At 56.2% G+C, this 27,343-nt stretch overlaps 3 protein-coding genes across 11 annotated transcripts in view; 2 read left to right on the top strand and 1 right to left on the bottom strand.

Moving 5' to 3' along the window:
* MYO15B (myosin XVB) overlaps window positions 1-9,043 on the top strand; it is a 35,866-nt gene extending 26,823 nt beyond the window's left edge. The window contains exons 43-65 of the mRNA XM_066237536.1: window positions 470-582; window positions 810-869; window positions 1,414-1,489; window positions 1,620-1,738; window positions 1,921-2,039; window positions 2,113-2,254; window positions 2,514-2,625; window positions 2,745-2,914; window positions 3,275-3,426; window positions 3,571-3,631; window positions 3,723-3,795; window positions 4,201-4,277; window positions 5,957-6,030; window positions 6,116-6,231; window positions 6,325-6,419; window positions 6,519-6,596; window positions 6,692-6,788; window positions 6,959-7,104; window positions 7,269-7,384; window positions 7,744-7,877; window positions 8,063-8,196; window positions 8,312-8,452; window positions 8,602-9,043. Coding sequence (XP_066093633.1) covers window positions 470-582; window positions 810-869; window positions 1,414-1,489; window positions 1,620-1,738; window positions 1,921-2,039; window positions 2,113-2,254; window positions 2,514-2,625; window positions 2,745-2,914; window positions 3,275-3,426; window positions 3,571-3,631; window positions 3,723-3,795; window positions 4,201-4,277; window positions 5,957-6,030; window positions 6,116-6,231; window positions 6,325-6,419; window positions 6,519-6,596; window positions 6,692-6,788; window positions 6,959-7,104; window positions 7,269-7,384; window positions 7,744-7,877; window positions 8,063-8,196; window positions 8,312-8,452; window positions 8,602-8,661 — 2,465 coding nt within the window. The 3' untranslated portion in view covers window positions 8,662-9,043. The remainder of the gene's footprint in view (window positions 1-469; window positions 583-809; window positions 870-1,413; window positions 1,490-1,619; window positions 1,739-1,920; window positions 2,040-2,112; window positions 2,255-2,513; window positions 2,626-2,744; window positions 2,915-3,274; window positions 3,427-3,570; window positions 3,632-3,722; window positions 3,796-4,200; window positions 4,278-5,956; window positions 6,031-6,115; window positions 6,232-6,324; window positions 6,420-6,518; window positions 6,597-6,691; window positions 6,789-6,958; window positions 7,105-7,268; window positions 7,385-7,743; window positions 7,878-8,062; window positions 8,197-8,311; window positions 8,453-8,601) is intronic.
* A 10-nt stretch (window positions 9,044-9,053) lies between these two features.
* RECQL5 (RecQ like helicase 5) overlaps window positions 9,054-27,343 on the bottom strand; it is a 49,271-nt gene continuing 30,981 nt past the window's right edge. For 5 of the 7 annotated variants that reach the window (XM_066235695.1, XM_066235691.1, XM_066235690.1 and 2 more), the window contains 12 exons: window positions 13,648-13,866; window positions 13,327-13,426; window positions 13,162-13,198; window positions 12,975-13,033; window positions 12,827-12,900; window positions 12,398-12,566; window positions 11,536-11,670; window positions 10,708-11,207; window positions 10,505-10,595; window positions 10,064-10,288; window positions 9,776-9,845; window positions 9,054-9,686 (listed from right to left, as the gene is read on the bottom strand). In XM_066235695.1, the coding sequence (XP_066091792.1) occupies window positions 9,586-9,686; window positions 9,776-9,845; window positions 10,064-10,288; window positions 10,505-10,595; window positions 10,708-11,207; window positions 11,536-11,670; window positions 12,398-12,566; window positions 12,827-12,900; window positions 12,975-13,033; window positions 13,162-13,198; window positions 13,327-13,426; window positions 13,648-13,866 (1,780 nt within the window). In that variant the 3' untranslated portion in view covers window positions 9,054-9,585. The remainder of the gene's footprint in view (window positions 9,687-9,775; window positions 9,846-10,063; window positions 10,289-10,504; window positions 10,596-10,707; window positions 11,208-11,535; window positions 11,671-12,397; window positions 12,567-12,826; window positions 12,901-12,974; window positions 13,034-13,161; window positions 13,199-13,326; window positions 13,427-13,647; window positions 13,867-27,343) is intronic. The other 2 variants (XM_066235693.1, XM_066235692.1) reach the window with 2 other exon arrangements.
* SMIM5 (small integral membrane protein 5) lies at window positions 15,933-25,392 on the top strand. 3 transcript variants are annotated; one of them, XM_066235700.1, is made up of 3 exons: window positions 15,933-16,278; window positions 22,380-22,528; window positions 22,955-25,392. In XM_066235700.1, the coding sequence occupies exons 2-3, from the start codon at window positions 22,402-22,404 to the stop codon at window positions 23,038-23,040; spliced, it is 213 nt and encodes a 70-aa protein (XP_066091797.1). In that variant the 5' UTR covers window positions 15,933-16,278; window positions 22,380-22,401; the 3' UTR covers window positions 23,041-25,392. The 3 variants fall into 3 exon arrangements, with proteins under 3 accessions (XP_066091797.1, XP_066091796.1, XP_066091798.1); XM_066235699.1 differs by having other exon boundaries at window positions 15,935-16,278; window positions 22,375-22,528; XM_066235701.1 differs by lacking the exon at window positions 15,933-16,278 and adding an exon at window positions 18,915-18,925 and having other exon boundaries at window positions 22,375-22,528.

Consider the following 27,343-nt stretch of genomic DNA (forward strand, 5'->3'; position numbering starts at 1 on the left):
AAGTGGGCCTCGCAGGGCCTCAGGGAGGTGAGGCTCTTTTGTCTCTGAGCCCCGTTATTCTGGCTCTGGTTACTCCTCACCGATGTAATTTTTTTTTTTTTTTTTTTTTTTTTTTTTTTTTTTTTTTTTGTATTTTTCTGAAGCTGGAAACGGGGAGAGACAGTCAGACAGACTCCCGCATGCGCCCGACCGGGATCCACCCGGCACACCCACCAGGGGGTGGTGCTCTGCCCCTCTGGGGCGTCGCTCTGCGGCAACCAGAGCCACTCTAGTGCCTGAGGCAGAGGCCAAGGAGCCATACCCAGCGCCCGGGACATCTTTGCTCCAATGGAGCCTCGGCTGCGGGAGGGAAAGAGAGAGACAGAGAGGAAGGTGGGGGGGGGTGGAGAAGCAAATGGGCACTTCTCCTGTGTGCCCTGGCCGGGAATCGAACCCGTCACCCGATGTTCTTGGCATCATCCTCTGCCAGACTGGATGGAGCCCGTGGGGGACCAGGGAGTCAGCACCCAGCTGCTCGTGCCCTCTGGCAGTGTGTGCTTCTCCTATGCCAGTGCGCCCTGGAGGCTGTTCCTACGCAAGGAGGTAGGCATAAGGGCGCACCACAGCCTGGACTCTCTTTGGGCTAGGGGTGGGGTGGTAAGCTGTGGGGATCCAGCCAGGGACCTCAGCATCTGCCCTGCCACACAAATATGGGGAACTGCCACCCCAAAACCCACCTCCTCAGGCTGTTCTGTCTAGTCCAGGAGGCAGAAGTGGGGGGATGGGCAGGGGCACCTTGCCCATTCCCACTCTCCCATCCCCTCCTTCAGGTCTTCTACCCCCGGGAGAACTTCAGCCATCCCTACAGCCTTAGGCTCCTCTGTGAACAGGTGAGAACCAAGCCCACCTGCAACATGGACAGACAGACCGCACCCACAGCTGGCCAGGTTACCACTGCCAGTGCAAGGGTGGGATAACAGCCAGCACTTATGGGGCACTTGCTGTGTTTCAAGCTCTTCCTCTTTCATGAAATCTTCACAACATCCCTATGAGTAAGGACCATTATTGGCCCATTACGAGGATTAAGATAATGTATACAGTACCCAGCAGGCTCCAGTGCACAGCAGGTGCTCACTAGTGCTTGGTCCTTTGCCACCTTGGATGTTCCCAGGATCCTGCCTGTCCCCAGATATCCAGTTGTCTTTTCCAATGTCTGCTTCTTCAAGAAACCCTATTTCTGCTGACCAAGGAACAGCAGGCAGTGGGGGAGGCAAGTGGGATCCCTGGCGGCCAAGGCCCTGGGCTAAGAAGCCCCAGATCCTTCCCTGCTTCACCTGTGCTCATGGGCTCTCCAGCTTGTTTTCTGTGTATGGCTGCTTCTGTGGTAGGCTCTGGCCTCAGGAACTGGTGGTGACCTCCTGGTTCTGCCCCCAGATCCTGAGGGACACCTTTTCTGAGTCCTGCATCCGGATCTCCCAGGATGAGCGAAACAGAATGAAAGACTTGCTGGGTATGGCCCAGGGACCCTGTGTCAGAGAACTGGAGTGCTGGGGGCTGGACCTGCTTAAGGGAAGGAGCAAACTCTGGGGTTTCCCCTGAGAGGGAGCCTCAGGACAGTTTGGGGACATTCCTGCCTGCAGGAGACCTGGAGGTGGGTCTGGACTCACTTGCCACCACTGAAGACAATGTCAAGAAGCGCATTGTGGTGGCTGCTAGGGACAACTGGGCCAATTACTTCTCCCGCATCTTCCCCGTCTCGGTCAGTGAAGTGTGGGGGTAGGGCTGGGTGTAGCAGCGCCCCAGACTGGACTCCAGCGCCTGGCCTCGGCCTTCTGCAACGAGGATGGCAGTTGGGGGTGGTGGGCCCCAATGGAAAGATAAAGGCATCTTGGATGGTGGAGGGGACTCAGCAGCCTGTCTGTGACCCCACCTTCTGGGCAGGGCGAGAGTGGCAGCAACGTGCAGCTGTTAGGCGTGTCCCACCGGGGTCTGAGACTGCTTAAGATGACCCAAGGTCGCAGCATCTACCCCTGCCAGCTGAAGACTCTCTGTGCATACAGGTGCGCCCGGGCTGTGGGGGCTGAAGGGTGGTGAGACAGCCAGCCGTCAGCTCATGTCCCACCCTGTGCACAGCTTTGCTGAGGTGCTGGGTGTGGAGTGCTGGGGTGGCTCTACTCTGGAGCTGACACTGAAGAGTGAGCTGCTGGTGCTGCACACGGCCCAGGCAGGTGCCATCAAGGCCATGGTTGAGCTCTTCCTGGGCACGCTCAAGAAGGCAAGCATGGGCTGCGTCAGGGGCTGGGTAGGGGTTTCCATTCATGCTTCATGGTGCCCTGAGTTGGCTGGTCTCAGGGCTGTCAGCCAAGCTCCCCCAAGCTGCCTGGGGTGGAGCTGGGAGGTATGTCTGGGTCCCTGGAACTGGAGTGCTGAAGGAAGAATGAGGCCAATAAAGGCTGAGCAGACAGGGCAGGCAGGCAGGCAGGGGTGACAGGCAGGCTAGCTGTTCCCTCCCCCGCTCACCCTCCTGCCTGCAGGACTCTGGCTACGTCATCGCCTTGCAAAGCTACATCACTGATGATCTCAGCCTCCTGAGCTTCCACCGTGGGGACCTCATCAAGTTGTTGCCAGTGACTGATCTGGAGCCAGGTATCTCTGGGGGCAAGCAGAGCACTGACATGGTGTGTGTGTGTGTGGGGGTAGCATGTGGGGGAGCCTCTGAGGGGCAGAAGAAGGTAGATGATGCACTGTGCTTGCATGCCTTCCAGGCTGGCAGTTTGGCTCCACTGGCGGCCGCTCTGGACTCTTTCCTGCCAACATTGTGCAGCCAGCTGCTGCTCCAGGCTTTCCCTTCTCACTGGAGCAGAGGACTCACTGGCACAAGAATCAGCTGCCTCGTGGAGAGCCAGGCCTGGCTCCGCGGGAGAGGGGGTCAGAGGTGAGGAAGACAAGAGAGGCAGAGTCAGGAGTCGAGGAAGGAAAGGGCTCGATTGCTCCAGAACAGTGAAGATCCCTCTGCCACCCTCTCCCAATTTCTCACCTTGTCTCCCCAGCAGGACTGAGCTCCTTGCGGGCAAGGGCTGTGCTGTCTGCCTCTTGTGTGTTCCTTGTGGTGCTTAGTTCAATGCTACCCTAGAAGATGCTCAATAAAATGTTCTTAACTTTCCTGACTTCTGGTGGTATGCTCACTTGCAGCTGCTCTGCCTGCTCTTATAGGGTTGTGCTGGGGAGGGGCTGGGGCAGGTTTCTGGACAGACCAGTGGGCACTTGGGTGGCACCAGGTATCCTGTGCTCCCAGGGCCCTGCCCACCACCAGAGCCAGGCACATAGTGACAACTCGGAGACCACCAGCCTGCCCTCCTCTGTGTTCTCTGCCTCTCTGTTCACGGACTGCCACAGCTACAGCATGCAGGAATTTGCCCTGAAATATTTCCGGAAGCCCCAAACCCTGTGAGTGTCCCAGGCCCGCCCCTATGCCTGTCTGTCCTCAGTTTCCCTGAAGTGGGCCTTCCTGCTCAGGGCCACCAGGGCCACAGCCTGGGATGGTTTGGAAGAGCCAAGCAAGCAGGGCTGTTCTCCTCTCTGTTCCCTCAGGCTGGATCAGACAGGTAGAGGTGCTAAGGAGGCCATGGCCAGCCTGTTGCAGTACACCAAGGTAGGGGTCAGGCAGGGGGGAGTTGGGCCAGTGAACCTGCCCTCTAGCCCCAGCGGACCCCAGACCCACAGCCCAGCCTCTTTGGCTACAGGTTCCCATCCAGGAATCGCTCATCAGCCTCAGTGATGAGGACATAAGCAGGCAGGCTGTAGAAAGCTTCCAGGGTGAGTGGTAATCCTAGGTCCCCATGTCTGTGGAATCTCAGACCTAGGCATCTGGCTGCTGTCCCTCCTTGAGTTTGCCAATTCAAGGTAGCTCACAGGTGGTCCCTAGTATCCCCACAGCCTTCATCCACTTTTACTCCAGCCCAAGGGGTTGTGGGTTGTGTGGAGTCTGGGCTGGAAGGCAGTGGTGGGTCCAGCTTACTGTGCTTCATATGGGGCTGCAGACACCCACAGAATCTCTCTAAGTCTTGTTTCCTCATTGGGAAAGCCAAATCTGCCACTCTGGCTGGCTCACACGTTTTGAGAGCAGAACATCAGATGGCCGGGGAAAGCTCTGTGTGGGGACAGCATGAGCCAGGGCCAGGCCCTCAGCCCAGCTCCCCATGCTTCTCACCCTACCTATAGTTCTGATGCAGTTTATGGGGGACCAGTTGAAGCCCCGGGACAAGGATGAGATGGATCTTCTCTATGAGCTGCTGAAGGTAAGCAAGAGCTGTGTGTCCTGGAAGCTGGGGGCAGACACTGGGAGCCCTGAGGATGAATTGGTGTCCTCCTGCCTGGACCTGAATAGAATCTCCCTTACCTTTGTCACTATTCATTCGAATCACCCACACATATTTATTGAGCACCTACGATAAACTAGGGGCGTGGCAGAGAGCCAAACGACTAGGTCCACTCAGAGCTTACAGCCCAGTGGGAGGAGACATGCAGTAAACCATGGTGCAGTGTGTTGGGACTGGGGGAGAGGGTGGTTAGAAGTGCTGTGGGGAAGGCAGAGGAAGGGACTGCTACAGTGCAGAAGGCTTGGTGAGAAAGTGATACCAGAGCAGAGATCTGAAGGAAGCCAGGGAGTGAGGCATGTATGCATTGGGGCATGTGGACAGAAGGAGCGGGGTGATCAACCTGATGAGAGAGTGCGCCTTAGCACCAGCAGGGCCAGCGTGGCTGGGGCCCAGTGAGCTAGGGGAGAGTGCAGGATGGGACCTGGGGTCAGTGGGTCCAGCGAGAGACAGATGAGAAGCATCAACTCCTAGTTGCAGCACTTTAGTTGTTCATTGATTGCTTCTCATACATGCCTTGACCTGGGGTCTCAAGCCAGCGACCTTGGAATCATGCTGATGATCCCACACTCAAGCTGGTGAGCCTGCACTCAAACCGGCAAACTTGGAGTTTCAAACCTGGGACCTTAGTGTCCCAGGTCAATGCTCTATCCACTACCCCACCACTAGCCAAGCAAGATGTGGCTTATGTTTTCTGGGATCTCTCTAACTGCTGCTTGCTTTTCTGGGGGTGTAAAAACAAAGGAGATTATTGCAATGATTTGGTGTGGGCCGAGAGGTAACCGCAGAAGGCAGAAGATGCAGTGCGGGCTTCCAGGCATTGCATGTGGGGTGTGAGGGGCCAAGAATGCCAGGAGGCCTGAGGAAGGAGCAGTCTGGGCTGCAGGAGGAATTTCAGACATATTAGAGTCTGAAGCCCCAGACTTCCAAGGGGAGGGCCTGGGGTGAAGGGAGAAGTCTAAGCTGGAGGCAGGAACTAAGTCATCAGCAGATGGAAGCAGCAATGAGCAAGTCCAGACAGAGGCCCAAGGGCACTGCAGCCCTTAGAGTTCAAGGCTAAAAGGAGAGCCAGCAGAGACCAGAGAAGGTGGAGGACAGGCAGGGCACAGCCCAGAGATGAAGGAGTGATTTCTTTTTTCCTTTTGACAGAGAAAGGGACAGACAGGAGGGAAGAGAGATCAGAAGCATCAATTCTTTTCTGCGGTATCTTAGTTGTTAGTTTATTGCTCATTCGTTGGTTGCTTTTTCATATTGCCTTGAGGGGGGGGGGTTATAGCAGAACGAGTGACTGCACGCTCAAGCTCAAGCCTGAGACCTCAGGGTTTCAAACCTGGGTCCTCCGTGTCCCAGCCTGACACTCTATCCACTGTGCCACCTCCTGGTCAGGCAAAGGCAGTGATTTAGATGACCATTTGTGCAGATGCTGTTATGCTGAGTGAGGCAGAAACAGAGATGATCACCAGGTTGTCACCTTGGCTTGGCACCAGCCATTAACAGAATTTCTTTCTCCCTGACTTCAGATCCACACCATCCCTCTCCCCACTGCACTCTGCCTTCCCCCTTTGCCCCTCCCTGCCCACCTGCCTGTTCTGTCCCTATAGCTGTGCCAGGAGAAGGACCTCAGGGATGAGATTTACTGCCAGGTCATCAAGCAGGTCACAGAACACCCCCAGCCGTGAGTGTGGGGACTGCTGGGGAGGCACGGCAGGCAGTGTGCTGCCATGGTCTGGCAGCCTGAACCCAGGCTCTCTACCGTGCAGGGAACTCTGCACTCGAGGCTGGAGCTTCCTCAGCCTCCTCACCGGCTTCTTCCCCCCGTCAACCACGCTGATGCCCTACATCACCAAGTTTCTACAGGATTCAGGAAGGAGTCAAGGTGCCTTTGGGAGGGGCTTCCAGGTTGGGATCTCCGATACTTGGGGAGGTGTTTGAAGATGCTTGTGACCTCCAGCTTGGCCCCTCTCCGCAGAGCTGGCCCGGAGCTGCCAGGAGCACCTCCAGCATACAGTCAAATATGGGGGGCGCCAGCGGCTGCCATCCCCTGGTGAAATGCATGCTTTCCTGGTACTGGGGGTGCAGGCGGCTGGGAAGTCTGGGTCTCCCTTGTGGGGAAAGCTGGGGCTTCTGTCCATTGTGGCCTGACCCTGCCACATGTCTTGGCAGAAAGGACAAATGGCCCGCCTGCTTCTGATTCACTTGCCAGGAGGCGTGGTTTACAGGACCAACATCCGGACTTTCACTGTGAGCGTGGGGTGACCAGAAAGGAGCTGGGGAGAGAGCAGGGTATCAGTTCTGGGACCCCTGGTCGCCCATCATGGCCCTGTCCACACACCCAGGTGGCAGCAGAGGTGCTGGAGGAGCTGTGTGGACAAATGAGCATCACGGATGCCGAGGAAGTGCAGGAATTTGCCCTCTTCATCATCAAAGGGGAAGGTGAGTTGCCTTGTCGTGGCGGGAGGGCCTTGGGTTGGATTCAGGGTGGCTCATCTGCTACGGCCATCTTTGTGCCCATGGGTGAGGTGGTTCCCATATGGGCTGGCAGGGCTGACGTGGGGCTGGCCCTGCACGGCAATGTGGGCTGCAAACCGAGGCTCTCCATGCAGGTGAGCTGGTACGGCCCTTGTGGCCCCATGAGTACCTCAACAGCGTGGTGATGGATCAAGACATGAACCTGCACAGCCGGCGGCTAGGCTGGGAGACCCGGCTGCACTTCGATAACCCTACCTACATCAGCACCCACTACAGTCAGGTCAGCCCCTCTTGGCCCCGGACTGCTGTGCCACTGGCATCTGACTTTCAGCAAGTCCCTCCTTGGATGGAGACCTCCAAGCCTCCCTCCCTGAAAGAAAGTAATGGTAGCAGGAACCGGTGGGGACTTGGCGGCACAGCTGGCCTTCACTGCTCTGCCCTCAGGTGCAACGTGACTACCTGCAGGGGAAACTATTGATCAGCACTGAGGCTGATGCCCAAGTTGCCAGGCTGGCTGCCCTGCAGCACCTCAGCAGGACCCATGAGGAGCCCCCCTCAGAGTAAGTGTCAACATGGCCCCACACCTGTCATTTCTCTTGTCTCTGATGATGCTGAGATCCACCTCAGCATCAACCCTAAGGCCGCTCTTTCAGCCCACCATCCAAGGCAAAGGCCAAGGCCACTCAACTTATACTCTCCTTGGCCCTAACCAGATGGGCCTGGAACAGGGCAGATTATATACCTGTACTCACACCCCAACCTCAAGGGCAGGGATGCCTCATTTGTGTATCTGGATCCTCAGTCTCACCCACAGTAGAGTTTCATTTACTTAGCACCCACTGTATACTCAGCCTTGACTGACTGGGCTGTGTTGGCTTACTTGCCAAAGCCACTGTGTGATCTGTTGGCTACTTGCCAGGAAAGACCTACTGGCTTACTTGCCGAAGCCACTGCAACAGCGTATGAGCATGGCCACCATTAAGAGCCTGATGGACCAGGAGCTGAGGCAGCTACAAGGATGCAGCTCCCAGGAAGCACAGATCAACTTCATTGGTGGGTCTGGGGCAAGGGGGCTGCTTGGGAGGAGGCAGGAGATAACCAGGAGGAAGCAAGGGTGGAAGGGCTGAGAAAGCTTCTCCACCTGTCCTGTCCCTTACGTGACGTGGGGGCCAACTAGGGCAGGTCCCAGGGCCCCAGTGATCAGAACTCCCATCTTACATCTTATCTCTCCACCCCAGAGGCTGTGAGCCAGCTACCCCTCTTTGGCTACACTGTTTATGTGGTGCTGCGAGTGAGTGAGCTGACCCTGCCCAGACCCAGCCTCCTAGGGCTGAACCGCCAGCAACTCATCCTCATGGACCCCAACTCCCAGGTGGGCCAGGCTCCTGTGCCAGAGCAGGCCTGGGCAACCCTGGGCCATTTCTCTCCTACCACCCACACTGATCCCTCCAGATAGGAGCTGAACTCTGTGTCTCTGCTGTCCCCAGACACTGTGCTGCTCCATTGCCCTAAGGGACCTACATCGGCTCCACCTGATGAGCCCGCTGGATGCTGACAGGCCTCCGGGCCTGGAACTCAATTATGGCTCTGCTGACAGCCCCCGGACCATCTGGTTTGAGCTGCCACAGGTAAGTAGCCAAGACCTCTGACCACCCTGGGAAGCTGGCAAGTGCCTCATCCAGGCCAGGCATGCTGATGCCAACTGCTCAGACATAATATGAGGACAGAGGTGGGGACTGGCTCGGGAGCCCTGTTCTCACATGTCTGTGCCTCGCAGGCCCAGGAGCTAAAGTACACCATCAGCTTTCTGCTGGACAATGGCATCGCTTCTCTGTAGCGGCCAGCTTCGCCTAAGAGGAAGGGTGGACAGGCGAAGAGGAGGAAGGGGCCACTCCCTGGGCCAAGTCTCATCCAGATGGTCTCCTTTGGGTGCTGTCAGGTCACTTCGGTCTGGAATTTATGGCTCGGCTGTTCTGTAACCTGCCCAGATCAGCCTGGCTGGCCCACATGGAGGCCACAGGCAGGGACTGCTATAGTAACATCAACTGATCAACTCAGGGATGCATTGTGGGGTGAGAAGGGGCTGTAGGAACTCAGCTTGGGCACCTGATGTTGCCCAGTCTGGGGGAGATGCCCACCCAGCCCCAGCTCAACAGCAGCATGAGCCCAGACCTTGGAGATGTAGCTGCCGAGGAAATAAACCTCCCCAAAGAAAACGAGGTACACGTGTCAGAACAAACAGGACTTAGTTCTTCAGTGAACGTCTTGGTCCAGCCTGGCTTTCCTGCCCAGGAGCTGAGTGGGAGCAGGGCCTAGATGCCTCCCCTCTTCCCACACGGCTCTGCACCTGAGGTCAGCAGGGCTCTCTGAGGGGGCCTGAGGCCTTGCACAAGTGGGCCTTGTCCCTGACTTACAACTTAAATACAAGAGGTGGAGGGACCATTTCTTCCTGTTCCCCTAGCAGCAGCCACACCACCCACATCCTTCTAATCTAGAAATCTGACTCAGAAAACCCCTGAGGGCCAGGAGAGGCTTGGAGAAAAAGGATCCTTTGCAAGTAGAAGGTGGGCTGACCTCTGGCCTCTGATCTGGATTTGGGAGGTTGTCCAGGGCTGTCTCCACAGCAAGGTGTGGTTGAAAGGGAAGGACCCTGAGAAAAGAGATGCCCCTGCAGTGGCAGGCCTGCCCATCCCCCCCATTCCTGAGTCTGGCCCGTTGTGGAGTCTGGAGAAGGACATTCGCCCCGCTGTGCAGCCGTCGGTCATCTCTGTGGGTCCCATAGACCGTGCCAGTCAGCTTCGCTCTCGCACCGGGCCCGGCCATGGAAAAACTGCTTGATGAGGTTCTGGGCCTCTTCCTTCACTACATATTCAGGGTGGGGAATGTGAGGGCTAGCCTCCTCCCTGCAGAGCCCCCCAAGTGCCTCCTGGCCCAGCAATGCAGGCACTCACCGCTCCTTCCAGGAGACAGCTTCTGAGTTAGCAAGTGTGAGAGGTGGCAGGCAAAGGCTTTAAACAGTTCCTGGAGGCAGAGAGCAAAGAGGAGCACAGAGCACAGACCCCTGCTCTGCCCTGAGCAACCCAGAGCCATTACCAAAGGGCAAGGCAGACTGAGGGAGGAGCGGCTGGCCTCAGGGCTGGCCTACTCCCCCCACCCCCCAACCCCTGGCTCACATTCCCTGCCCTCCCCTCACTGCACCTGTGTCCCAGGGGAGGGCAGAGCCCACCCACCTAGCCTACCTTGGATGCAAACTTGCCCTCTTTGTAGAAAGGGGTTAGGCATTTGACCACAATGTTTGCAGCCACCTTCAGAGAGATGCCAGAAGCTGGGAGCTGGCAGGGGCTGTTGGTTGTGGGGTTTATGGTGCCCCGATCACTGGCTGAGATGTTATCCTTGGCCTCAGCTAAGATGGAGGCATTGGTTGAGGGGCAAGGCCTCTTCTGAGCCTGACTGTCTGGGTTCTCCTAGGCAGGACCATAATGGAGGGTCACTCCTGGGCTCTCTGTCACTGCCCTTCCCCTTTTGAAAGAGTGGGCCACAGCACCTGTTGGCTCCCTCCAACCTAGCCCATCTGTTGCTGGGATATGGAAAAAGGAGGTGATTTTCCCAAAACCCCTAACCCAGAGTGGAGCAGATAGGGGCATGGTCCTCAAGTCTCCTCCCTCCCACCATGGCCGTACCTGCTGGGGTCTGGGCCGCTTGTCCCTCTGTGTCTCCTTTGTGGGGGTGGGCTTGCCTTCAGGAGGTCCTGGGTATCTGAGTGGGCAGGGACTGGCCAAGGAGAGAGCAGGCATCAGGCAGCCCCATGAAGCCCACTGTAGGAAGGGCCCTATGCTGGAGACCCAGCTAGCGAAGGGGATTCCAGGACTCCCTGTACCCTTACCTTTGCCCCTGCGGGGTGTACTCCTTTGTCTGGGGGGAAGCCACCAAATGTCCCAGGGCTCCCTGTACCCCACCACAGGAGGGGCTGGCACCTTCTGTCCCTGGGGCTGAAGCAACTGGAGGCGGGCTTTTGGCTCTTTGGCAGAAGAAGCGGGCGATGTCCTGAGAATCCTTGAGGGCTGCAGCGGCTAGGAACTGCTGTTTCTTATTGGCTCCGGTCTTGGCAAGGGTACTGCCCCGAGTGGAGTCTTTAGCCTTTTTCTCAGGGGAGGGCCCCCGACAATGAGCACTGCTCCCAGGGGCCTCTCCTCTGAACCCAGGCACAGGCTCACTGCTCCCCTCATCCTGGAGGCCACAGTGCCAGCCGGGGGGCTCCTGCTCGCCTCTCTGTACAGGCTGGGGGACTTGCACTATGGCCCGTGTCTTCTCCATCAGCTCTGTGGCAGTCTGGAATGGGCAGGAGCCTTTTGGGAAACCAGCTCCTACCCGCTTGGGTTTGAACTGTGAGGAGGAGGAGAGGGTTCTGACTACCAAGCCCCTTTGAGGGCACTCATTGGTCCAGATATGGCCATGTTACTGAAACTCTTTGGCATGGGGGAGGAAAAAGCCAGGTACAGCAACTCTTGGGGGTCAGGCTGATGACAGGAGAGCTGTGGGGCTGGAGAAATACAGCTGGCAGGACAGAGAAGCTCGAGGGCCTGCCCTGGGAACCCTAGGGCCAGGACTGTGGTGTCAGAAGAGGGCAAGATGCTGGGCCCTAGCTGGGGGCAAAGGGACGTGGTGACTTTCCCAGACCCAGATGTGGGGCAGATGCCAGGACACTGCTCACCGAGTACACCTGGGAGGCTGGCAGGACGTCGTGCTCAGTGGGCTCCAGGGGATCGACCTGGGCGTTGCAGCTCCTGGCATCGCCTGCCATGTGGTAAAGCTGCCCATCCTTAGAGGCTCTGTGGATCTCAGCTACCTGGGGCAGGGATAGGCAGGCATGGCATCCACTAGCTCCTGACAGTCTCCTACCCAGGCTTTTAACAAGTGGGCTTCTGTGGCCCACAGCTGTAAGCAATTGACACTGGACAAGTTCTAGTCCTTCTGGGATCGGCTGGAAATACCCCCAGCTGGCAAAGGAGAGAAATCGGGCTCTCCCCCAGAATTACTGGCCTCTTGAGTGAGCATTGAATTCTTTTTTTTTTTTTTTTTGTATTTTTCTGAAGCTGGAAACGGGGAGAGACAGTCAGACTCTCGCATGAGCCCGACCGGGATCCACCCGGCACTCCCACCAGGGGGCGATGCTCTGCCCACCAGGGGGCGATGCTCTGCCCCTCTGGGGCGTCGCTCTGCCGCGACCAGAGCCACTCTAGCGCCTGGGGCAGAGGCCAAGGAGCCATCCCCAGCGCCCGGGCCATCTTTGCTCCAATGGAGCCTTGGCTGCGGGAGGGGAAGAGAGAGACAGAGAGGAAGGGGGGGGGTGGAGAAGCAAATGGGTGTTTCTCCTATGTGCCCTGGCCGGGAATCGAACCCGGGTCCCCCGCACGCCAGGCCGACGCTCTACCGCTGAGCCAACAGGCCAGGGCCGAGCATTGAATTCTGGGCAGCCTATGACCAGAGGGTGGGCAGACAGCCTGGGAGTATATCGGGGTTACCTCTCCCACCCTACCTATGAGCATGCTTGCCCACCCCTGCCCAGGGCCCACCTTCTTCAACACGCTGGCCTTGTACAGGTTAGCCACCTTGGCATTTCGAAACACCTCATGTTCCAGTTCCACAGCCTTGGCCTGGAGGTCAGGTCTGAGGGAATGTGAGGTATCAGGCAGGCCAGAGCCCTCTCCTTGTTGAGCTCCTGTTGTATTCTCCTTGGGGACCCTGGAGATAGTTCAGGGTCCGATGGGAATGGCCTTGGGTACAGGGATTCCAACCTGGACATCCTGGGCAAGCTGCGGCCCCTCAGTTGTGGCTGAGCCTGCTGGCCCCTGCTGGGACTGTGGGGACCTGCATCCACTGAGAAGGGCCACAATCAAGGGAGGGGGCTCCAGAACAAGCCAGGAGGGCCTGGGGTTCCTGAAGTTTCCAAAAGAAGTAGAGTTGGAGAGCCCTCTCCAGCCCCAGTGACCTGGGACACTTACCTATCAGTAGTACCTGTGGCCTGGCAGTTACTGCTCAGAGCCTCCTCCAGAAGCCTCAGGCAGTGCTCACGGGCCTGCACAGGGGAGAGAGATTGGTCACATAAGCCTCAAGGTTGGGGAACAGGTATAAGGGGCCGCCACCTCTTACCTTCACAGTTAGCCTGGGGATCTTCCTGCTAGAAGCCTCTTTCAAGAGACAGCCCTCGTCTGGGGAGAGAGGGGTAGGTTCTACCACTCTATCTTCTGCTCTCTGGTGTCCCCAGCCCCCCAAGGAGGCATCCTCCGTCCACACACAGGAAACAGTCCACAAGCCCCAGGTATATTTCTGTACTGACCTGGGGGTACAAATTCTTCTATCTTGGGGTCTTTGCCCTGAAAGATGACATGAAGGGCTTGTGAAGCACCCTGCCCACTGGATAGCACCCAGTTCAGTACTAGGGAAGGGCTCAAGAAGGTGTGAGAGGCCACCTGAGACCCCACAGAGCCCCCACCCCCTTCACCTTGCGCAGACTCATCTGCTTCTGGTAGAAGAGGTTCCATTCCCGCTTGTGGGCCTCGGCTTTGCCCTCATCCCCACTGCCTCCAGAATCTTCGTTATACCTAGGAGACAGAATGGGCAATGAACAGCCCCGTCTTGGGCTTTGCCCTCTCTCCACACCTGTGGAGAGGCAGTGATGTCCCTGATACCCTGGCAGCAATGAGGTCCCAGCCCCACAGGGCCCATGCTGCAGGGCAATGGACTGTGGCATGGTGTCGTCTCTGGTCTGTCTTTGGTACCAGGGAGAGAATGCCAGACTACTTCCAGTGTGTTGGATCCTCACCTGCTGAAGCCTCCATAGCCCCTGCGGCCTCCCTCATACAGCTCAGGGTCGAAGCCATTCCCCTGGGAGGGCTGAATGCAGGTCTTGTTCCAGCTGCTTCTGTGCTCCAAGGTGTCCAGCTGCTTCCGCACGGCCGCAGGGTTCTGGCAGTGGTCACAGCCCTTGCTGCAGGCTGGGGGTGCATCCCCGAAGTACTTGGCAATGGCAGCATGGCGGCACCTAAAGCAGGCAGCATTGCAGAGGCAAGGGGTGAGGAACCCAGGCAGTGCCTAAGCTCAGGCCGAGCATCACCACAGGCCTGGTGCTGTGCTAAGCAGGACATCCTCATCTCATAGGAGCCTCACAGGTATCTTGGTTGCCACTTTACAGACAGGGACAGTGAGGTGAAGGTGCTTTGCCAAGGTCACGCAGAATGTGGGGAATCCAGAGGAACTAGGGTGTGACCCTGATTCTGTCCTGTGTCTCTCTCTGGATTATTCACTCCTCTGGGATCCAGCTCCAGCCCCTGCCCCTCTGTCCTCTGGCAATGGGGTGCCCTATGAGGAGCGTGGGCTCTGGATGCAGATGCTGACTCTGCTGCTGAGGCTGTACCCCTGGGGAAAGGATCTGACCTCTTGAAGTCCAAGTACACTAAACCAGTGCAGAAAGAGCAGCAGCCCTAGGGCTGTGTCAGGGCTAATGACTTGATGATGCTTTGAGCCATTCCCACAGCTTCTGGAGCCCAGGGAGGGATCTTAGTATTACTACTTGTCACTCTTTACTGTGGCTGGGTAAGGGACCAGCAGGAGGTGACCCCACCCTGGCTTCAGCACGCAGCTCTGCTTCTTAGTGACCTCTTACTTGTCCCCGACAAGCCTCTGCCTGGCCCAGTATACATAGTCCGGGGCCAGGGGACTGCCCAAGAGCAGGAACCAGACAGCTCTGAGAGCTAGCGCTGTATTCCAGTCACTGAGCAGCGAGGAGATGCAGCCTCGGCTGTCAGTGCATCTTCCACGGTCGCTGCCCTTGTGGTGCCAGCTTCCATCTGTCTCTACTACGACTCCCCAGGCTGGAATCACAGTTGGTCCTTCGGGTAGGTGCAGAGGTCCCGGGAAGGGCCACACACAGCTCTATTAAGTCACTTACAATGGGCCAGTCCAGCCACAAGAATGAGGTGGTGGGAGTGGGGAGCAGAGCTGTCCAGGTGCCACATCCCAGGGACAAGATGAGCTCGTACAAGAAACCCTTTAAGCAGCTGAGACCCTGAGGAGCAAGTTCCAGGAACAGGAGTTGATTGTTACCCAGCCCCTAGGAAGCCAGGGCTGACTGCCTTGCTTAGCTCAGTGGAGAAGGCACTCTGCAGAGCCCGAGACAGCAAGGAGACCAAGGTGGCCACCAGAGGGCATGGTTGCCGCCACTCCTAAAACTTAACGTGTGAAGCGTTCTGTCACCTGAGTCTGTACCTCTGCACAGTGGCTACCTGTCCAGCCTCTGGGAGGCTCTGGCAACCAAGTGGTGTGGCCACAAGTTTGGCTTCCTTACCCTCACATTCCCCCAAGCCCTGACTCACTGGGGTTTTGTGCTCACACTCAAAGGACTCCATTGACAGCCCGAAGATGCAGGCTGGGGTCGGCTCCCATCCCACTCCAGGCACAGTCTGGTCAGCTGGGGTGGTATGCCCAGTCAAATGTCAAAGGGCCTGGCCAGCTGCTGGGCTCTGGAGCCTGTCCCACACCGCCAGGCCACAGCACAGCGACAGCCTAGCACATGCACACACTCCTTGACAAGGAGACCAGCAGGGCCCACTTCCCTCCAGGCCAGAGGAACACGAGGCATAACCCCAGCAAGCAAGCCAGACGTGGGCCACTCCCAAGTCACTCAGGACTCCAAGTTCTTCCCCAGAATACCTCCCAGGGGGTTAGCTTCTTGGGCGGTCTGGCACCTCCCCCTCACTCTTTACTTTCCTTCCCTAGAGAGGCCAGAGAGAGGGACCAGCCAGGGAGCTGCCTGAGGTGCAGGTTGGGGTGGTGGAGAGTGGGAGCCAAAAAACTCTCCTAAGGGTAGGACAGGGGCCAAGGCTGGGCGTGCTGCGGGGCCTCCCTTTCACCCTCCCCACTCCACACCGCAGCTGGAACCTCCTCTGGGGTTGTCTTTGCCAGGGAACAGAGAGCCCACCTCTTTCATCAGCGCCCAGCCCAGGCCCAGCCCATGTGGCTTAGCACACACCCACTAAGAGGGAGAGGAAGAGGAGGAATGAGAGAGAGAGACAGAGAGAGAGAGAGCGCGCGCTAGACCCTTTCCTGTAGACCTCCTGGGGCAGGACAAGTTCCCAGCAGGACACCCTGCCTGTGCCCAGGCAGTGGGTGGCACTGGCTCCCCCTTCAGTGGCCGCCCCATGTAATTTGACACTTGGATCTCCTGGACAACAACCAACAAAAAAGCTGAAGCCCAGATAGCAGCTGCCTGTCAGTACAGAGCAGCTCGCTCACAGACCAGAGGTCCAGGGAGCACTGAGTCACGAAAGAGGCGTCTGAGAAGGAAGGGAGTGGCAGCAGTAGGCTGAGGACAGGCCCAAGGGGAAGAGGCCTGCTGAGGCTGCCTGACTCCCTGGCACCTGCAGTCGTGTTCCCAGACCCAACACCTGAGCACTTGGTGAGTGGCCACAGATGGAGGGTGAAGGGAGCAGAGCAGCAAGGGTTCCATGCCCCAAGAGTGGAAGACCGCAATTTACCATGGGGGTCGGTCGCACTTGGTCAGCCTCTGGATAGCCTCCTGTTCAAACTCAGGCTATCCCTGCTTTTGCTGGAACCCAGCATTGGGGGACACGGCTGGCTGCAGCCTCTTTGAGGGTGGTTTCCTCCCTGCTTGCTAAGCAGGCAGAGGGGCCTAGGGTGCCTGCTTACTCTACAAGTTAATTTAAGCTTTTTCCATTCAGGGGGACTTAAACAAGGGATCTGTCTGCCCTGGCTTGGGAGAGAAACATCACCTGCCTGCTGGGCCTCCCTTTTCTCAGGATCAAGGCAGAGCCCTCCTTGGCCCATCCCTCCCTCCATCCAGGAGGCTCAGGGCAAGGTCCATCCAGCCATTTCTTAACCTCCGGAATGTAGCAGGACCCACGGCAGCTCTGCCTGTGTCCCAGGAAAGAGCAGCAGCTACCACCTCTGGTAGAGGGCTTGGCCTGCTCACGGCCAGGTGTTCTCAGCTTGGGGCTCTGCTCAGGTGCTCCTTCCTGGGGCCATTTAGATGCCCATGAACCCCCAAATCTCCCTAAGGCTGCACCAGAAATGAGAGGACCAGGTGAGGAGAAGGTGAGGCTGGTGGAAGTGAGGCTGGAGGAGGGTCTGCCTGGTTACCTGGCTCTCTGCCACTGTAAGGCGGACCCCAGCGGTTCTCCAGGCAGCATGGAGCGGGATCCTCCTGAGCAGGGGCCCATAAGCTAAGGTTGGCTGACCTCCTGCCTCCCTGTCATCACACCAGGGTTCAAGTCTCCCTCGTTGCCCCCCAGATGTCTTCCCCAAAGCAAACAGGCTAGAATCTACTTAGAAAAACAACCACCTAGGGAAAAGTGGAAACCAAGGATCAGTCCAAGTGTTCTTGGTTCAGCAGAGCTGTGGGATTCGGCCTGGGCTGGTGGCTGGGGAGACTCCAGGTTCCACAGGGACGGGCAGCACACAGTGGCAAGAAGGGACAGCCACTGGGCTGTGTTAGAGATAGCCAGACGGTGGGTGAGGGAGGGTCACATGGATCACCACTGCTGGCTCATCTCTAAGACACCCCAGGCAGGCAGATGGGGATAAGAGTGCCTGTGCTCACAGGACACAAGTGGACAGGGGGTCCTGACAGTTCCTGAACTGGGACAGAAGGGTGATGCCCAGCTTCTGGGGCTTTGGGAATAATTACCACCAGCAGGAAGTGCCTCTTCCAGTCCTGAAAGGCTACTGGGCTGGGGAAGTGGGGACTGCTGAAGGTTCAAGTGTCTACTTTCCACTGCAAGTCGGAGCCAAGGCAAAAAGGGGTGTCATGCAAAGACACCCACAGTAGTCATCTCTGCTTTGCTGGCCAGGCCTCCGGACCCCACAAATCTCCCACATACTTAGGTTATTACATTCTACCTGTTTCTTAAGACAATGCTCTGGAGTCTAGGGTGGCTGAAAACCACCCAGATCAAATAATAAGGGCTGAGCCAGAAGCCTCAGGGGCCCTGAGCCATCAACTGCTGTACTTATCAGACACAAACACACCCACACCCACCAGCTTCCCCCAGGGAGCTGGAGTATCAGTTTTGCAAAGAGGAAACAGGGAAGCTTCAGTACCCAGTTGCAGGTGTCAGGCCTGTAGGGTGCCTGACAACTCTGTTGCAAGGTTCTCTGTTCCAGGAGATGACACTCACAGGAATGCTTCCTAGTTGGTCCAACTTGCCAGCCTTCCTCTCTGCCCTGCTCACTTTCCTGCTCCGCTGGCTACCACTCCAGCCGGGAGCACCCGGGGAGGGCTCCAAGAAGGGTCCTGCAGGCAGCTGGGGCTGCTCTCCCTTCTTGGAGCCAGGAAAAGCCACCTCTTCCCTGGCTGTTTCCAACTGATGCACTACCGAGTGTGGGGTCAGGAGGGACTCTGGTTTCCCTGGTTCACAGGCAGGAGGTACAGTTTTGGGAGGAGTTTGGTGGACCTGAGACAGAAAGACTGGAAAAACAGAATTCTCAGTGGCTCCCTGGACTTCCTTGCCTTTCTCCTTCCAACCTGGGAAGGTACAAGGGAGGAGAAGCAGACACCCCAGAGCACCCACTTTCCCCAGGCCACAGCTAGAAACACTTAGGGCTACCTACAGAGCAACAGCTAGGGTATAAGCCACATGGTCACCTGACAGCTGCTGGCTATACTGGGCACCAGGCATCAGGCACCCCCTTGGCCTGGCTTTAAATAGCCCACTGAGAAGACTGCCTGACACCTGCTGGAATGTGCCTTCTCCCTCTCAGGAAAAAGAGGCCCCTCCAACTCTGCTACGGTTCCCACTGAGACTCCTGCTCAAGCCCAAGCTGGAAATGACAAAACCTCAGCTGAAAAGCCAAGGGGGCTCCTCTTCACCCTTCAGAACAGAGGAGCCATGTCTGGCGGTCCAACTCTTGTTCCCAGTGCAGATGGGATCCAGTGAGCAGCCCTGAGTCAGACCCCAGGACTGGGCAAGGCTGGCCAACTCAGGTCTCCAGAGGCCCTGGGTGCAAAGCCATGACGCCACTCATGTCCATGGCCGGTTGCTGGTGTGGACCAACAGTCTTCCCAGAGTGCGGTGCAGGTCTTCTGGGTGAGAGTCGGAGGCTTTCTGACATCAAAAATCCCCAGAGGATGGCTGATTTTAGAGCTGAAGCTTCTATCAACAAATCCTGCCTTTCCTGCGTAGCAACTCTGCCTCTGCCAACCTGGGAAACCTTCCTCCTTCCTGCTCTGGAGAGCTGCCCCTCAGACCAACTGGGCCCCCATGCCACGCCCCTCTGCAAGCCCTCCTGGGTCTCTGGGTGTGGGAGCACAAATGAAAATGTTCCCCCTGCCCTCCATCCACCTCTTTTAAGGAGTGTTTATGATGGTTACATTAGGCAGTGCAGGCACTAGGCCAAGCAGGCTGAAAAGCCAGACCAAATGTAGACAAAGAGGAGGGGAGAGAAGTAGTCCTGCCCCTCAGCCCTGTGCACTCTTCCCCAGGAGTGAGTCCAGTGGTGGGCTCCGTCCACCGGAGAACCTGGGGAACAGGGGTGCCCACAGGCCCCAGAACAGGGAGGGGCCTGCTCCACTGGTCAAGGAGGAAGTCTGTTTGGTGTGACCACAGAAAAGAGGTTCAATGCTAGAGCAGGAACTTGGTGGACCTGAGACAGAAAGACACGTAAGATCTGTCCCTTTGGTGGCTCTCACAGAGCAGCTACGGCCCTGGCCTAATGAGTGATGTGCCTGACAAAGCAGTGTCCCAGGCTCACGAGGGTGGGCTTAGGATGCTCACGCAGAGCCCACCAGCTTCCAAAGGGCTCTGGGGCCCAGGTCACTGAGCTAAGCCACTGCACGGGCAGTGCCCTCAGTGAGCTGCTCCTGTGCTGAGCTGACTTGCTGGCCGAAGAGTAGGCTCTCCGAGAGGCCACCCTGAGAGCAGTGTGGGGCAGTAGGGGCTGGCCAGACCCATCCTGCGGTGTGACCTCGAAGAAGTCACTGAAGTCGCTTCCTTTTTAGGTCTCAGTTTCCCCACTTGTAAAAGAAAGGAAGCAGCAGTGCCGACCTGTGGCATTCCAGGAGCCTCTCTCTGCCTTAGTACATTTGAAAACTAATCTTGCTCTCCTTTGTGGAAATGTGCTGACCCTGGAGTGGGCTGAGAGAACGAAGAAGGGTCTAACTGAAGAAGCCTCCCACTTTTTTTTTTTTTTTTTTTTGTATTTTTCTGAAGCTGGAAACAGGGAGAGACAGTCAGACAGACTCCCGCATGCGCCCGACCGGGATCCACCCGGCACACCCACCAGGGGCCAATGCTCTGCCCCTCCGGGGCGTCGCTCTGCCCCAACCAGAGCCACTCTAGCGCCTGGGGCAGAGGCCAAGGAGCCATCCCCAGTGCCCAGGCCATCTCTGCTCCAATGGAGCCTTGGTTGCGGGAGGGGAAGAGAGAGACAGAGAGGAAGGAGGAGAGGGAGGTGGAGAAGCAAATGGGCGCTTCTCCTATGTGCCCTGGCCGGGAATCGAACCTGGGTCCCCTGCACGCCAGGCTGACGCTCTACCGCTGAGCCAACCGGCCAGGGCCGCCTCCCACTTTTGACAAGAAACCATCTAATTTTCCATGCAGCCATCACTGCCGCTACCCCCATCACTGCTTCAACACAGCTCCCAACCCCAGCCTGCCTCCCCTTCCTTCACCTCGCACACCACAAACACTCTGGTGTAAAGAGACAGATGAACCTCCCCAAACGTGCTTCAGAAGGGTCGCTGACAGTGTACAGGGAGGTGTAACCACCTCCCAGAGGACACCTCAACTCTCCTGCACTGGCTAGACCCCACCTGGAGGGAAATCACATGGGCTGGGCACCTCCCTGTGCTGGCCTCTGTGCTGCCAGTGGTCAGTCCTCCCAACAGCCTCGAAAGCCAGCCATCTCATCTTCATGTGAAATGACAGAGAGACTCAGAGATGAAGGGACTCATCCAGTCACCAAAGCAAGAGGGGGCAGCATTCAAATCCAGGACACACTACAAACAATGCTCCAGGGCAGGCAGCCAAGCAGCGACAAAACTTCTAGGGAGAGATCACTTAATGGAGGAGATGCAGGAGGCACACATCAACTGCCTGCTAACTGCCTTCCTGCTGTCTTCTGGGGCCTAAGGGACTGTGAGGCAGAAGGGGGGCAGCGTTTCCTAGTGACCATGGTGGGACTAATGGAGTCAGTCCTGATCAGAGCTTCCCCAAGAAGGAATGGGGTGGGCCCTAGTAGCTGGTGGAGTTCCAACAAGTCAAGTGAAGGCTGTACACCACAGGAGGGTCGGGAGGCAGCCACGGAGTGGAGGGTTTGAGCAAGCAGCCTTCAGGATGGTTCTAATGCAGCTGCACTGTGGCACCACTGGGACCGACCAGCTTCACAGACCACAGACATCTCAGGAGAAGCCTGGCTGACACTGGGACAAGACGGCAGTAACCAGAGCCTAAGGTCTGGCACAAGCCCCTGGCCACCTGTTAGTCTCTCTTGGATTAGAGCTGCCTTGGAGAACAAGTTCAGGCTAGCTTGGCACAAGGCTGTCCCTGGTCACTGCCTAAAGAAGCTCTGGCTGCATGTGCCCACAGGTGACGCAGAGGGAAAGGAAGCTGCTACACAACACACCCGACTCACAGACCTGGCCTGTACCTTCACTTTGGCCTCCCGGGCTTCCCAGATGGAAGAGGCTCCTGGCCAAAGGGCTGAGCTGCCACATACCAGGGGCAGGTTGAGAGCAGAGGGGACCCTCCTCGTCAGCCAAGAAGAGCAGGTCCAAGCCAGCGAGGGAGGGAGGGACTGGTTAGACTAACCCTGAGACGCCTGATCCCATTCTGAAGAGAACTCCTTGGGAAAAACTGAAGGAACATAGCGTCACTTCTTCCTCCTCCCAGGAGAACTCCATACAAGTAAAGAAACTGGGCTGATGGGAGGTACAGGCTCAGACCACCACCCCCAGCCAGTTCTCACTTACATCTGACCCTGGCCTGAAGCTCCCACACCAGAGCCTGCTTTTGGGAGGCCCCAATCCTTCCACTCCCACATGATAGCAGGCAAGAGCACCAGGCTGCAATCCTGAAGCCTACTCTCCCTGCTGGGGAGACCAGGAGAGGCACCTCAAGTCCTGAATGATCCAGGGGCTACCAGAGGAGTTGGGCCAGTCCAAGGCACCCTGCTAAAATGTCAGATTGGTGTCTGAGACAGGAATGTCAGAGTGTAGTCCCCCCACCTCATAGTCAGAAACGCTGGCCAACCCTGGCAGGCTGGCAGACCCCTCCTGTGTCCAGTTCTGCCAAGCAGGCCCCGAAAGGCCTCAGGTTCACAGTCATTACCAGCTTCTCTCACTCTGGGCAGTTCCAGCTAGGTGGGAGCTGGAGGCCACCACTGAGCAGAGGGGCCTGATGGGCTCCCTTCCTTTCTCGTGAGACACCGGGGGTGTGATGGGTGAGACCTGACAAACTCGTTCTGCGGGCTGCAGGTGAAGGAGAGGGTGGATTCTCTGGGCCAGCCCTGCAGAGACTCAGGCCTTCTCTCTGTTCAGTACAGCCCAGCAGGAGCCTAGCCCAGCATGGCAGCCACCACCTTTGTGCAGGAGATATGCTCGGTAGGCGAGAGGCTGCTGCTCAAGCTGCAGAAGCTGCCCCAGGCTGAGCCCGTGGAGATTGTGGCCTTCTCGGTCATCATCCTTTTTACAGGTCAGTTGGGGCTCTTAGATTCTCCTTGGCTCTTCCTGGCATTTGGGAGACAAACCCACGGTGCCAGCCAGAGGGCTGGTGAAGGTGGCTTGGTGTCTCCCAGACAGGAGAAGCGGGTGTCCCTTGGAGGAAAACAAGGGATTTCCCCTAGTCCTGTAAAATAATGCTTTAGCGGTGGGCTGGGTGGTGCTGGGCACCAGAGGCACCCAGCATCCCAACCCAGGGATGAAAGGACCAGGCCTCTGGTGACCAGCACAGGGGCTGGTTCATATTTCTTGTCAGATCCATCGGCTCTAACCAGTGAGCCAGGCCTTTGGGCAAAGGCTGTCCACACCTCCAGAGGGCTTCTTTGGAAGGGAGTGGGTGTTCTTTCTCTTCCCACATCGGGGTTGCTATGCCCTCCACCTCTTTCCCCCAACCCTCCAGCCACTGTGATGCTGCTGCTGCTGGTAGCCTGTAGCTGCTGCTGTACACACTGCTGCTGCCCTGAGCAGAGAGGTAGGAAGGTCTAAGTCCGGCCCATGAGCCCACCATGAGGGATGGAGAGCTGACAGAGAAGCTGGAGAAGAGATGCCGGAGCCATAGCTCTGGTGTCAGACTGGCCCCACAGCCCTGATCCCTCAGGACCAAGATCCACTGCCACAGCTCTTGCCCTGCCCAGGAACAGGACATTGATATGTGGAGGCTTATCAAGAAAATAAGGGCTTTTATGGTCACGAGACCTCCACCTGCCAGTGAACACGGTGCCAAGGAGGAGCCAACCATTTCAAGGACAGAGTAAACCCACTGGGGTTCTTGGCCTACTTGCACTTTCTAACAAAACATGGAAATGGGGTCCCCAAATCTCAATGGAGAACCTACACTGAGGGGAGCTGGCTTTGGGGTTCTACTGACCCACACCAAAGAGGAGCAGCCTAATCAGAGAGACTGTGCAACTGGATCCCCAGAGCGGGGGCATGTCAATGTTCTAATCCAGTATTTGCCTGGTTATTTTTTCCCAGTCTTTTTCGTTCTGTGTTTCTGTGACACCAGACTCGCTGGGCAGGGTTCTGTGCATTAGTAGGGCCATATGCCAGAATTACAGGGGTGTGACCAGTGACTGTCCTTTCAGGCTTCTGCTCCCCCTATGCACATGAAAGCTGGCAAAACACATAGGCAGGAATTACAGCCAGGAGGGAATGCCACAGAAGCAGGGAGAGATGTAGTGAAATTCCTGTCAGGCACTAGCTGCTAACAAGCTCTGGCTCCCAGACTCCCCCTCTGTAGTGACAGATGATGTGTGTGCCCCAGGCAGGTGCTGGCTCAGAAATGCCACTTAACCATTTCCTCTGCCATTAACTTTAGCCTGCACATCTGACACTTGCAGGCTCAGGCCACTGGGTTTTCCCAAATTTCTGGAGTAAGAGAAGAGAAGTCAGGCCCCTGGTACTGTTCATTACCTGCGCCCTGACACCGCCACCCTTTCCCCATTTGTGCCAGGCTGCCTGCATTCAAATCCTCACCCCCTCCCCTTGCCAGCAGGAATATAGATTAGTGACGGTACCTTCCCAAGTCATGTTTTCTGCCTGTGAGATGGACTAATCCTGGTAACCGCCCCCTGGGGTGCGCTCATGAGGAAAAACTAAGATGAGCTATGGTGAGACTTGGCACAGTGCTGGGGATAGCCTAAGAACTCTGCATTATGTGATCACCACCTCTAAACATGGGGCTGACCCAAAGCAATGGGAACCCATTTTAAGGGCTGGTCTTGCTGAAATGTCTCACTGACCTACCTCCCACTTCAGTCTGCTTTCTCTTCCAGAGACTTGCCAGGTAGAGGTAGAAACCAAAACCCTGGAATGACAGTAGAGGAAGCAGAGGCTCCCACAGTAACTCCCCTTCCTTCCCCACTGGTCCCTAGGAGCCATAACGAGGTCTGCAATTTTCACATGCCTTTGTCATCTTGGCCTGGGCAGCCCAGGCTCTGGCTGCCTGGGGGTAGAACCCCATTTACCCAGAAAACAGGAAGTGGGGAGGGAATGCCAGCCCTGCCACCATCCCCTCCAGCTGGCAGGCAAGCAGGAGGAGCTCTCTCTGGCTGGTTTCACTTCCTGGTACCCAGGGACTTGTCAGTTTGGTTTCAGTTGAAACCCAAAGAGAAAGTGTTACAGTACAAAATTAAGAAATTCAAGAACCTGCCAGTACTCTCTCCTCAGCCACCACTGTAGAAGAATGGTGTTCAGAATAACAATAACAGGCCTGACCTATGGTGGCACAGTGAATAAAGCATTGACCTAGAAATGCTGAGGTCGCTGGTTGGAAACCCTGAGCTTGCCTGATCAAGGCACATATGGGAGTTGATGCTTCCTTCTGTCTCTCTCTCTCTAAAAATGAATAAATAAAATCTAAAAAGAAAAAGAATAACAATAAGAATAATGATGATGCTGGTGATGATATAAAGATAGCTAAAATTCAGTGAAGGGCCCTGGCCGGTTGGCTCAGTGGTAGAGCGTAGGCCTGGTGTGCAGAAGTCCTGGGTTCGATTCCCGGCCAGGGCACATAGGAGAAGCGCCCATCTGCTTCTCCACCCCTCCCCCTCTCCTTCCTCTCTGTCTCTCTCTTCCCCTCCCGCAGCCGAGGCTCCATTGGAGCAAAGATGACCCAGGCACTGGGGATGGCTCCTTGGCCTCTGCCCCAGGCGCTAGAGTAGCTCTGGTCGCAGCAGAGCGACGCCCTGGAGGGGCAGAACATCGCCCCCTGGTGGGCGTGCCGGGTGGATCCCGGTTGGTGCATGCAGGAGTCTGTCTGACTGTCTCTCCCCGTTTCCAGCTTCAGAAAAAAATAAATAAATAAAATAAAATAAAATAAAATTCAGTGAAGGCTTATACATACTCAGGCATTGTCTTAAAATTTTTGATGCAAATATACTGCTCACAAAAATAAGCAGATATTTCAAAATGAATATGAAGCATTAAAAAAACATTTGATTTTTTTATTAAACAAGAGCATCAGAAAAGCAAACAAGTGAAAGAAAGTTGTTTGTTTATGCAAATAGATGCAAAACCAACTTTTATTTCTTTGGTGAAAATGCACTATACAAAAGGCTGAAAGTGCCTGATCAGGTGGTGGCGCAGTGGATAGAGCATCGGACTGGGATGCCGAGGACCCAGGTTTGAGACCTCCAGGTCGCCAGCTTGAGCGCGGGCTCATCTGGTTTGAGCAAAGCTCACCAGCTTGGACCCAAGGTCGCTGGCTTGAGCAAGGGGTTACTTGGTCTGCTGAAGGCCCGCGGTCAAGGCACATATGAGAAAGCGATCAATGAACAACTAAGGTGTCACAACGAAAAACTGATGATTGATTTGCATCTCTCTCCGTTCCTGTCTGTCTGTCCCTATCTATCCCTCTCTCTGACCTCTGACTCTCTCTCTGTCTCTGAGAAAAAAACAAACAAAAAACAAAAGGCTAAAAGTACTGGAGCATTTGCACATTTCCTGATCCTCTAATTTCTGTGAACAGTATAAATTCATTCACTGCTATAGATAATATTATCAACCCCATTATAGAGATGAGGAAACTAAGCCTGGCTGGGTAGTTCAGTTGGTTAGTTCTGATACATCAAGGTTGCAGATTTGATCCCTGGTTGGGGCATACAAGCAACCAAAGAATGCATTAATAAGCAGTACAACAAATCGACTGTTTTTTGTTTCTCTCTCAAATCAACAATAAATAAATAAAAATGAGGGAGCGGGGCTTAGTGACACTAGGTAACTTGCCTAAGTCAACCAGCTCAAGAGGCAGAGCCCGCCTCCTGGCCCAGCATGGCTGGCTGCAGCACCAGCTCACCAGACCCAGGCCTGAGGCCTCCTGGTTGCAGTGCAGATAGGCTCTGATTCCATTACCTTCCATCAACCAACCTTATATCCCAAACATCCACACCCTGAACTGTCTCAAAATAACCTCCTTGTGAGTGGGTGGGGCCCAACTAAGTCTCTCTCCTGGAAGAAAAAAACAGGGAAAGTGGGAGGGGCAGAATGGGAAGCCTTGCCTTTTTCAGTACCCACAAGGCCAGGGGTCCTCGGGAAGCCTGGTTCAGGAGCTGCTCTAACAGCACAGCAGCCCAATCCCTGTGTCTTTTCCTTAAGCAAGTTTTCATCAGCCTCAAGAATGTCCCTTCCTGCCCGACCAGGTGGTGGCGCAGTGGATAGAGCGTCGGACTGGGATGCCGAGGACCCAGGTTTGAGACCCTGAGGTCGGCAGCTTGAGCACAGGCTCATCTGGTTTGAGCAAAAAGCTCACCAGCTTGGACCCAGGGTCACTGGCTCAAGCAATAGGTTACTTGGTCTACTGAAGGCCTGTGGTCAAGGCACATATGAGAAAGCAATCAATGAACAACTAAGGTGTCACAATGCAGAACGAAAAACTAATGATTGATGCTTCTCATCTCTCCATTCCTGTCTGTCTGTCCCTGTCTATCCCTCTCTCTGTAAAAAATAAAAATAAAAAAATAAATAAATAAAAATGTCCCTGCCTGAGGGTGGCTGACCCTGAACCTCTTTGCTAGAAAAGATTCTGGCTTCCGGGTCCAGCAGACAAAAGGTGGAGACCACAGGGACTGCCCTGGGTATACAGGCCAGCTGGCCGGCTTATTTGCATTTTTCTCCTCTAGGCCAGGCAATACCTAATTGCTGAGTCCAAATAACAGGCCCTCCCTGCCTACCGAGGGCGGGCTTCTCCACACCACCTCCTGAGCCCCACCATCAATGGGGCCAAGTCCCGGGCAGGCTTCAGTCCCACTCAGCTCAACCAGCCAGATCTGCTCCAGCATGACAGCAGCTG

This window comes from Saccopteryx bilineata, chromosome 6 (genome assembly GCF_036850765.1).
Source record: "Saccopteryx bilineata isolate mSacBil1 chromosome 6, mSacBil1_pri_phased_curated, whole genome shotgun sequence".
Classification (NCBI taxonomy): Eukaryota; Metazoa; Chordata; class Mammalia; order Chiroptera; family Emballonuridae; genus Saccopteryx; species Saccopteryx bilineata.

Bases quoted from the DNA above. Each gene is read 5' to 3' on its own strand.
- SMIM5 (XM_066235700.1), top strand. From the start codon at position 22,402: ATGGCAGCCACCACCTTTGTGCAGGAGATATGCTCGGTAGGCGAGAGG. The intron at 22,529-22,954 runs GTCAGTTGGGGC...CCAACCCTCCAG, and splicing joins GGTCATCATCCTTTTTACAG to CCACTGTGATGCTGCTGCTG.